At 48.3% G+C, this 11,235-nt stretch overlaps 2 protein-coding genes across 2 annotated transcripts; one reads left to right on the top strand and one right to left on the bottom strand.

The window, feature by feature from the left end:
* Positions 1-3,792: 3,792 nt before the first annotated feature.
* Positions 3,793-5,526, bottom strand: Z518_07047 (uncharacterized protein; the record flags this gene model as incomplete). Its single annotated transcript, XM_013415176.1, has 1 exon — positions 3,793-5,526. The coding sequence occupies one exon, from the start codon at positions 5,524-5,526 to the stop codon at positions 3,793-3,795; it is 1,734 nt and encodes a 577-aa protein (XP_013270630.1).
* A 3,046-nt stretch (positions 5,527-8,572) lies between these two features.
* Positions 8,573-10,849, top strand: Z518_07046 (uncharacterized protein; the record flags this gene model as incomplete). The annotated part of the gene is made up of 1 exon (XM_013415175.1): positions 8,573-10,849. The coding sequence occupies one exon, from the start codon at positions 8,573-8,575 to the stop codon at positions 10,847-10,849; it is 2,277 nt and encodes a 758-aa protein (XP_013270629.1).
* Positions 10,850-11,235: the final 386 nt, after the last annotated feature.

Genomic DNA, 11,235 nt, shown 5'->3' with positions numbered 1-11,235 from the left:
AACGAACACTGTTCGAATAGGGCTATATAGATGGGCTCTATGCCACCCTCTAATCGAATCCAGTCAAAGCGCTCCTTCAATTCAAGTTGCACAAGAAGTCGACAGTAGATATGGTCCGTGGACTGGATCCGATAGAGGGAGTATAGATATGGTCCACGAACTGGATCCGATAGAGAGGGGGATAGACATCGTCCGCACACTGGATCCGATAGAGGGGAGGATAGACGTCGTCCACAGACTGGATCCGATGGAGTTGGAAAGTTTTAGTGATGCCAAGAAGGACCGAAGAGTTTAGCGCGCGCCACATGACCGGGGGGAAGGCAAAAACTTTTGGAACCGACCTCCGTACAGAATAAGATTTATCACGTGATTAGTGTACTGAATAGTATTTTCGCTTACTAATCAAGGTGTACTAACTAGCCAAGGCGGGTGTTGCGAGCGTCTTCATTCTCACGTGAGCGCTTGGCTGGCACGCCAAGTCTAACAGCCTCGAAAGACTGATACTTATTGCCTCTTTACTACAGGGCTACTTAAGCGTTCATTGTTGGCCAGCAGAATAGGCAATGTTGGCTTGGCGTGTCACCCCGACTGGCTTGGCATTATCACTCTATAGTGACACCTGAGGCAACTTGTACCCTCAACCCTTTCCACCTTCTTATGTTGACATTCGTCAGAGTGTGCTTTGAGATAGATCAATCAATCAATCTTCTCTCCCATACAGATCATCATTCATAATCTCTCCCACCTCAGTGCACCCACCTCTCGCCCCAGTACACGCTTGATTCATCAACAACTTTCCCTGCTTGATTCCTCTCTACCACCTTTTTCTACTCCTTCAGCATTGCTCCTTCCGGCCTTCGAACCTCAACATGAATACAATTTGTGGATCCAGCGATGGGGCACCTACATGTACACCCATGTCAAGGTCATCTTCAAGCTCAACTACATCGAAAGAGACTACGACAGTGGAGAGTTCAGCACCGAAGTTATCGCCCTTAGAGGGATTGGAAGACGCTCGTATGTATAGATACAAAGGGATCCGAGACCTAAAAGAACGTGTCCACTCGCAGTCCGCCGCGTTGATGGACGGCCACACGAATCAGCAGTACCTTGTTTTCAGGGGTGTCACAAAAGGCCAGCTTGAAAAGATTGACCATCAGCGCGCCGACATAGGGAAGCATACTCGGATGAGCCATTACGCGGATAACAATCTATTGGTTATCAAGCTGATGCCCTCAGCGGAACATGAAGTTGCGCACCTCACACTAGCCCAGAGACTTCGTGACGAACTTGTCATCACAATGGGCCTCCCGCGAGAGTGCTTATGTCCTATTGGCGGGACAACGTACAAACCCCCCAATTCCTCTAAAGAGGGTGATATGGGATTCTGCCCCTTCCCGATCCGAAAAAAGAAATCTGACTGGCCAACAATTGTTTTTGAGTCTGGACTCTCTGAAACGCTTACTCGTCTAAGACATGACGCAGAATGGTGGATTGTCAACTCTGGAGGAGATGTCAAGATTGTCATCATCATCTCAATTAAGCGAGCACAGAAGACGCTGATGGTCGAAAAGTGGTGCTCTTCTCCGCCTACCGCATATAGACCAGCTACCAGAAGCCACCCAAATCCCAACGCTCCAATTCCGACAAAAGTCCACGAGCTTACTATCACCCAAAATCCCACTCCACAACTAGGTCTTCCTGCTCAGTCGAATATCATCGGTCAGCCAATTGTCACCGTTCAGCCAGGCACTGTCTCAGCCTATGACGTTGCTGGAGCGCCTCTGATTCTCGAATTTGACAAAATCTTCCTCCGAGCCGCTGCACCGCCAGAAAGCGACGTCGTCTTTAATGACGCGGATCTTGCGACTTGGGCGGATTACTTCTGGGAGAACGTTGAGTAGAGAGATCGCAAGGGTTATGGCAGGATCGGGGGGGCACACAGCGCTCCTAATAGTCCAGACTATTAGGAGGACTATCAGTTCAGTTTGCTACTCTTAGACCAGACGAGTAGTTCAGTCTGACTTTACCAGACTGACCATTAGTCTAGTGTAAGAGTAATACACTAATAGTTAGACTATTAGTGTCGCGTTTCGTCACGTGTAATTTCCTGGGCTACAGATGCTAAAGTCCTGGCATCATGGGGTCAGATTTATGATATCGAGGCTCGTCCGTTCACGCTCGGTTACGGACCATCTCGAGTGTGATCAGTAGGGCCTGTCTGGGTGGTTCACAGACTGGATCCGATGAAATATGTGAGGGTTCGAGGTCAAGGATACAAACAATGTATTCTAGCTAACATCGGGTTCTAGGTACGATACGATATTCATACACCCTGTGCGGGCTGAGCCCGTAGGGGACTAACTTTGATCTTGTATTATCTCCCGTTAAACCCGGTTCATTCTGTGTCCTGCATTGTGTCTCTGTCTTCAACAAGCATTCCGTGGCTGAATCCGGACTTGCGCTTAATGTCTGTGTTTCTCAATCAAAATTGCAATTCAATGCACCCCTATCCCTATTGTCGCCCCCATCCGCGCGGCATTCCTCCTCTTTCTAGATGAGTTGCATCGGGGGTTGCCATTCCTTTATCATCCTGGCAGCAACAGCGAAAAAGCTGTGGAGCGAGAAGCGGAGCAGATAGATGTGAACGTTGAAATCGAAGTTGGTCATGGTGGGTAGTTGCTTCGTCGTTCGTAAGTAGTTAGCACGTCGGTGGACGCGCTCCGGTTAGTTTCCTCCACTCAGGATCCTGAGCGGAGTACTCATAGGGAGCACCACGTAGAGGTGAGAATCCGTCGCTCCCCCGGGTTCTAGGTACAAGACGTAGCACGAAGAGATCCAAGATGGGATGCTACGCAGGAAGTGCTTGAAGAACTCCCGATGTTGGGCAATAGCATTGAACAAATGCTAGCCAATCATTTACAACAGACTAGGATATATTGCAACACTCGCTCAATAAAATTGTATCACCATCAACAGGCAGCAATGGTGACGTACGCTCGTTAGATAGATATATAGATGGGCTCTCTCCCACACTCATGAGGAAGAGCCAGAGCACTCTTTCAATTTCACGAAGTTCAACACCTGATTATGCAATCCTTGGCATGTGTCCCGTGACAAAATACCACGACCCATCGGATCCAATCCACGGATCATCTCGACATCGGGGCTCGTTCTTTAGCGCTCGGTTACGAACCATCTCGAATGTGATCAGTAGAGCTTGTCTGGGGTTGTCCACAGACTGGATCCGATGCGTGGATCATGTCGATATCGAGGATATCGACATTTATCGAGTGGGGTGCCCCCCCGGCCACCTAGTCCACGGATTGGATCCTGTTGAACTTCGTGGATTGAAAAGAGTGCTCTGGCTCTCCTCATGAATGTAGGATAGAGCCCATCTATATATCTATCTAACGAGCGTACGTCACCATTGCTGCCTGTCAATGGTGATACAGCCTATTGAGCGAGTGTTGCAAAATGTCCTAGTCTGGTGTAAATGATTGGCTAGCATTTGTTCAATGCTATTGTCCAACAGTTCTCTTGCTAAAAGTATCTGGATCTTTTATATACACGTTTTATGAGCGAATTATGAGAGGCTGTAACACTTTTCACTAGGCAACCGGATCGCCTGAGAGACAAAACCTTATCCTAGGGTTCACAAGGCTGACATGTACGCTCTTCCCGGCAAGATGCTCTGTCACAATCGAGCAATCCAGCCGTTATATTATCAGAGGCGCCCCGAGTGTATGCAAGCAAATCAGCTGTCATCATCGTCATCATTATCATACTTAGTTACCCAAAATACCCACTCCCGTTTGCCCATTCTATCCCTCCAATGTCTTCCAGGTTCTCATTCTCCCCATTAAGTTTCCAAAGGCAGATTCCCAAACGCCTCCAGTGATTAGGTGCTTGCTTTTCTAGGATCAGACCACTGATCACAGTCTCGTATTTATATATTCGGACCTTTCCATGTTTCATACTTGAACTGCGAAGGTCGCTGCTGGCATCCGCAACCTTAATCTTCCCGAGTTTAAGGACCTTAGTATCGAGCTTACGAGTTCTCTTCAGTTCTGTCTCAAGATCGTCCAACTTGCTTTGGTATTTGGAACGTCCAACTCTGAGGTCAGGGGCATCGAGGCTATTGAAGTAGTCGAAGTCGACAAAGTCGCTGAAGGCGTCGAACCGTATAAATGTCGTGAATGGACTCAACCCAGAGCCAGTGCTATGATCGAGTTTGCGGCAGTCGAGTGCAACAAAAAGTTCAACACTCCCATGGTTTAAAAACGCTTTCAACAAATTTTCAGCTCTGCAAAGACGCCCGGAAAAGTGACCTATAAGCTGACCCTCGATGCTTCTAGACCCGATGTACTCGCACAATATCTCAAGGCGACGGTGTCCAAACATGAACCGCAACGAGCCCCACCGCGACTCGAATGACGGTATCCTGGAGGACTGATTTATATGCCAGCCTCTCCCAGGATCTTGTGCTGTGCTGAAGTAATGCATCTGACTCTCCAGGGGGTAATCTTGAACCAGACGAGCCCCAAACTGATCCTCGAGCACATCAATCTTGAAGTTTTCCCCCTCATGACCCGGAGCAGTATTACCAAGCTGATAGCCAAAAATCTGCTGAATGCCGTAAATTTCGTCCAGTTTGTTGGTCGGTCGACGATTCGCTGCCACGCCATAGAGCAGCATGGGGTTATGTGAGGAAATTGCAGAGAGTCCTGTTTCGTGCAACATCTGAACTCTGGCTTTTGCCTTTGCTTTTTCTTCTTCTGCAATGTCTTTCAGGTATGCGGGCGCTTCAAGGATACCCTCCAGCCAGACACACATTCTACAAATCGACTCCAAAGATAGTTTATACTTGGACATCGCGAAAAGTTCTTCGCCTATCCCGCCCAAAATATGATTCTTCTCATAATCCATTAAGCTGAGATATGCTTCTTGCAATGTCCAGAGGGATGTAAACCAAGGGTCTTTGACAATTCTCTCCACAAGGTGGATATGGTCCCAATATATGTCAGAATCCTTCTCCGCGTGGAGCAACTGCCAATCTTCAAACGCAACAGTTGAAATCCAGACGTAAGTTTTCCTTGCCTTCTTGAATATGGCAGCCTGTCGACCGACTTCCACCCGATTGTCATACGAATTTTCGTGCTGGTCAATACAGGCGACGTCAAGCCAAAGGAAGGCGTCGGTTTCGTCAATCCCGTCGATTGCCCCAATCCTATCAATAACTTGTTGAAAGTTATCAACCGTGAAATGGTCGGGGTAAACACGAGGTATGGGCCATTCCACATCACGAATGTTGATCGCCTCGACATCTGCACGTGTGCCATCGGGGATTTTGAAACGGCCCCAGGTGTACGACAGGGCGCTGTATGTTGAGACTTCATACTCTTGGCCCTCCTTGTTTCCGTAAACATTGCCCTGTTTCCATTTCAGTGACGTCTTGCTAGGGATGTGGAGCAACCTTCGAGGCCAGTCCCCGATATGAGGAAGAGGCCAAGAGTGTAGACACATGCGTCGCGACTCGATAAAAGTATGTGGAGGCAACAATGGATCGAGTCAAGATGTAAAGAAAGAGACGGGAACAAATCGACTAATCATTATCTCGCACGAAGTTTCCTCGCTGCGGGCTGCTGCAGGGGCTAACGCTGTCGAGCCACGGTCCTACGTCACTTGGACCAGAAAAAACTCGTCATTTGCGCCTCCTGTATCTCCCTACTTACTAGCCGAGAAATCGTGTGGGCTTCACATAGATGCTGATTCGATCAGGGGCCGTTGTTACGAGGCGACCTTATGGCCGCAGAGACAGGGCTGTAAGACGAAAAGAAGATAGCCTTGTCTCTTTTGTCTCGGTGCCCAGACCTCTCTCGGAAGAGAGTTGGTCCGTTCCGGGTACTCTCGAAAGAGAGGTCTGGGTCAATATGGAAGATTTTGTTAGCATGTTGCATTCGTGTTGCGGGCGCGTCAGCCACATCATATATCTACTATTGCTACAGCATGACCCGACCAAGAAACAGATGGAGATTCTTCTCAGAGTGTCAGAATTGACCCAACATGCGTATTTGGCTCCTAGTAACCGAGAATAGCGAAGGGTACTCGATCGACGACGAAGTTAACCCTGCTTCCACGTCACCGGTATCAAGATGAAATGAAAGGGCTTCGCGTTTCGATAGCAAATACTCCTCTCTCTTATATACAACTAATGGAATTTCCCCGTCGATTATCCCACAAGAGTTATTTTCCAAAACATCAATTTTTCGTCCCCTACGCCGTCAGGACCCTTTCTTAGAAGCACCTGGTTCCGACGAGCTTAACTCGCCAGAGACCATCGGCACACACGAGCTAGTATTAATTCAACCCAGCTTGAAGAAGCGTGACGCTTCGATCTAGGGCTTGTCTCCTTAGTCGGTAAGACTAAATAGTCTGTGGTACGTAGCGCTGTGCTGAACACGACTAGAGTTCTCTAATTGGCTATAACAATCGCATCCCCCGGGGCTGCGATTGTCATCGAGCTTACAAATAGATTATGGCTCGCGCGATCCTTCGTCGATATAGGACTTGGGGCGGAAATACCCAAAAAAAAAAAAAGGCCCCCTCCTATAGTCCATCTCTGACGAACTCATAGATGGGCGCCGCAGCCAGTGAAAGCTCAGCCAGACAAGCTCAACTGCAGAAGAGTTTGAATCAGTGACCTCCTAATGGTATGAACAAGACGACATCATCAACAATCACTGGCTGGAGCATTACGTTACCCATCTAGGGCACCTAGAAACTCAATGGAGCTAGGCCGGACAACCCTCTTACCTTACCTATGATCGAACACTAGTAAGGCCCCTCAATTCTATCGGTTCGACTGTAAGTCGAGTGTTTACCACTCGGTTACGTCCTTGATAGGTCAACCACGATTTGGTGTCAATTTTGAAACAGTTTTTGGCATTATAAAATATAAACTTGGTTTTTTTTTTTTTTTTTTTAATTTTTGGAATCGCCTGGTTAGGGCTTGGCGTTGTGTGGCGACGCCAAGAGCGACGAACCGGCCAATCACGTAAGCATATGGCTTGGCGTTATGACGTAACTATTTTCCGGGATCACGTGCTAACCCGCCGGGGGGGCGCCCTCTCAATTCGATATGATCCATGAATTGGATCCGATGAGATCCCCCTCTCGTCGCCCATCGGGTCCAGTCTATGAACCACCTGAATGGCTCTACTAATCACACTCGAGATGGTTCGTAACCGAGCGTGAACGGACGAGCCTTGACGTCGAGATGACTCGTATGGAATGTTAATGGACAGTAATTGGTCATTTCACTTAATTACCGAAATTTTATATGGGTCATTTGATTAATTGTATTGGGGTAATGTTGGCCACAAATCGGTCCCGATTTTGACCCAGGCCCTTCTGCGAAGGTCGCCCCACAGGGGCGATTAGTGCCTTGGCACACCAAGCAGAGGGTCGTGGGTGCCGAGACAAGGACATCAGGCGTCTTATGGTGGACTTGACCACCCACATTGCTGACAAATAGTCTTCAGTTAAATAATTAAAACCGTCATTGCTGCGGCAAAAATCAAAGTTGCTTCTATGTGGGGTTATTGTAGCCTTTATGGCAGTGACTTTCCGAAAATCGATCCAAGGCCTTTAAAAACAGTGGAATCACGTGCCAATGGCAGATCTCCTCTTATACCCGTCGTGGCCGTTTAGCCTTTAGCATATCGGCAACGGCTTCGACTTCAAGCCACACTTCAGCCTAATCGTGTGTTCTTCAATATGCACCCTTCAAATTCATCAGGGCCGTTCTGGTCATGCAGATATGAATGTCTACGAAAGCCCTCGACCAGCTATAGTAGTTGCAGGGTTACGAGAACCGTCTTCCTGCCCACCCAGCCGGACCTCCTCGACCATCTTAATTGCGATTGCGAGATTCTTCCTTACACGGCCGCTTTCACTCTCTTCCTAAGGTAGCCTAATGCGGATGATACGTGTCTCAAAAAGCACTCGGTCAAACACTTTTTTCAGTAATACACACTTCTATATCTCTATCTACCCAGTACCTATACCCTCAAGGTGGCAAGAACAACGATAATACAATGCGCCTCCTTACATTCGACAGTCGTGGTGAGCTGGGCCTGACTGAGGACTTAATCGAAGATATTCCGAGATACGCGATACTTTCGCATACTTGGAGAGCGGATAACGAGGAAGTGACTTTCAGCGAACTACATCGTGGACCAGATAAGAGCAAGGCTGGTTATGCTGTAGCGGGGCGCTACGTGCATGGCTTATGTAAGGGGCAAGCAAACATGGGTGGGTAGAAAGATGGCGAGAGCATTGAGCCTTTCTTGTAATTAGAGCTTGGTGTGTGTAGTTGCTCAACAGCTTTGGCGACGACATCCTCCCTGCATGACAGGTACTCAAGTGCTAAACCGTTCATCACCTATACAATGCGAAGATTCAGCTCTGTGGGGAGCAAGCCCGGAAGGACGGTTTACAACATTTCTGGGTGAACACGTGCTGCATTGGCAAGTCAAGTAGCGCAGAGCCTCAAGAAGCTATCACCTCCATGTTTCGCTGGTACCGTGACGCAGCAAAGTGCTACGTGTATCTATCGGACGTTCCAGTTCGTGGCGGAAACAATAACCAGAATGAGCCGACATGGGAATTGGACTTTCGGAAAAGCAAATGGTTCACACGAGGTTGGACGCTTCAAGAACTCCTTGCTCCGGCATCGGTTGAGTTCTTTTCACAAGAATGGGAGTATTTGGGCAGCAAGACTACGCTCGAGCGGCAAATACACGAGACGACGCAGATTCCTATTAAGGCTCTCCGCGGCGCTCCTTTACCTACTTTTGGCGTTGAGGAGCGAATGCGATGGAGAGCCAATCGCAATACTAAAAAAGAAGAGGATAATGCGTACTGTCTACTGGGGATTTTCAACGTCTTTATACCTTTAATATATGGCGAGGGAGAAAATGCGTTTCGCCGACTTCGAGAGGAGCTCGCTAAGGCCCCAGATGCTTGGCTTCATGACACCAAAACCGCGTTACGAGCATATTATTTGGATGCCAATCGTCCTTTGATCCAACGGATATCTGGTGACCCGCTCCCGATGGATCGTTGCTACATCAATCTTGCTATTGTGGAGCGATCAATTAGGGGGAACCGCGAGCGAGACTCCTCCCCTTTGTCCATATCCGCCGAGCCTGAAGTTGATTCAACTGATAAGGATAGTCAGGTGTTGCTACCCGAGCTCTTCAGACAACGCAAAGGATTGGACGGCAAGCCGTTTGTACCAAAGCGGATCTTGATTCGAGGACACGCGGGAGTTGGGAAGACCACGTTATGCAAAAAGATTGTACACGATTTCCTCCACAACGGGATGTGGCAGCCATTATTTGATTGGGTTCTCTGGATTCCTCTTCGGCACCTCAAAGGCAATTTTGGGAGGATATATACCCTTCAGAATCTGGTCAAGAACGAATTTTTTGCCCAGGATCTGAATGGGACACACTTTTCGCAAGCCTTGTGGAAGTTCACAGCTGAAGAAAGGACCAGAAATAAAGTTTTGTTTATCCTTGATGGTTTGGACGAGGTTTCCCAGGAATGGGACCCGGAGACCCCCATGAATAAGCTTCTTCGTTACCTTTTGCAGCAACCCCAAGTCATTGTCACATCCCAGCCATACGGGATCAATCTGGATAGCCTGGGACAATTCGACCTACATCTCGAGACCGTTGGATTTCAGCCCAGCCAAGTCGAGGCATATGTGAATGATCCACACATTATGCAGGATGAAACTTTGGCACGGGAGATCTTGACATTCATCCGTGAGCATCCACTTATTCAAGAGCTCGTTCAGATCCCGATTCAACTCGATGCGCTGTGTTATAGCTGGGACCAAGATCTCCGCCAAAGCGACATTTCCAAATCGATGACCACCATCTATCATGCCATTACGATGAAGTTATGGCGGAAAGATATTATTCGTTTAGGAAAGGTATACGGAGGGAAATCTCTGAACGAGCACCATGCGCAGTCCTTCAGGAGCTGGCGGCAAATTGAGAAAGTCGTTCGAGAAGAAATGTCCTTCCTTGAATGTCTGGCATTTACTGGCCTATGCAATGAAGTGATCGAGTTCAACTCAAAGGATCGAGATCAAGTGTATGAGCACTTGTCAGAGATGGCCGGCGACCTCATGCATGATGAAATAATGCAAAAAAGCTCCTTTGTACGCTCATCCGATATTTCCTTAGACGATCGCGAGCGAAGTTATCACTTCATACATCTGACCTTCCAGGAGCTTTTTGCCGCGCAATATTTTGTGAGGCATTGGGCAAGGCGCGATCCCATTTCATGTTCGACACTTCGAGGAAGAGAGCCACTCTCCGTTTCAACCACACTCACCACACCTCAGGAATTTTTCCAGAGGGAGAAATACAATCCACGGTATGCTACGTTGTGGCGCTTTGCTGCGGGTTTATGCCAAGCTCGTTGGTCCCGAAATGATCCAACATTTACGCTCCTGGAAGAATATTTACAGGCCTGGAATGCCGAGCCTCGGGATCTCTTAGGTCCTGTGCATCAACGACTTCTCATGCACTGCCACAGCGAAGTGACCGTATCATCCGATCTTATACGTGGTCTCCGAGAGAAGACAGAAAACGAGTTATTGCAGTGGCTATTGTTTGAAAGCAACTCCGAATCGGGTTGCAACTTGGGCCGGGAAAGGGAATGTCCAGAACATGTCTTGAACACCATCTTACAAAAACAGTCCGAAAACACAAACTTTATGCTTTACGTGCGTTATCCTTACGACCAAGCGTGTCACCAGCAGCGTTAGAGCTAGTAGCTCTCTGGCTTAATGGCTACGCTTCCTACAACTTGAAAATCGGATCATTGGCGGTGGTAGCAGCCAATACTAACTTCTGTCTGGAAAAGAGTTTGGATGCTCTGGTATCGCGTTTGAAGCACATAGAGTCGGATATGAGACGGAGCGCAGCTAATATCTTGGGGAATCAGTTGTCACTCCCATCAACGATCCTGGACGCTCTGGTATCGTGTTTGAAGGACGAAGAGTCGTATGTGAGATCGAGCGCAGTCGATGTCTTGAGAAAGCAGTCGTCACTTCCACTAACGATCCTGAATGCTCTGGTGACGTGTTTGAAGGACGAAGAGTCGGACGTGAGATGGAGGGGAGCCGATGCCTTGAGAGAGCAGTCACCACTT

This window comes from Rhinocladiella mackenziei, assembly GCF_000835555.1.
Source record: "Rhinocladiella mackenziei CBS 650.93 unplaced genomic scaffold supercont1.5, whole genome shotgun sequence".
In the NCBI taxonomy this organism is placed as follows: Eukaryota; Fungi; Ascomycota; class Eurotiomycetes; order Chaetothyriales; family Herpotrichiellaceae; genus Rhinocladiella; species Rhinocladiella mackenziei.
The sequence above is the reverse complement of the archived record's forward strand: the minus strand, read 5'-3'. Positions and strand labels throughout refer to the sequence as shown.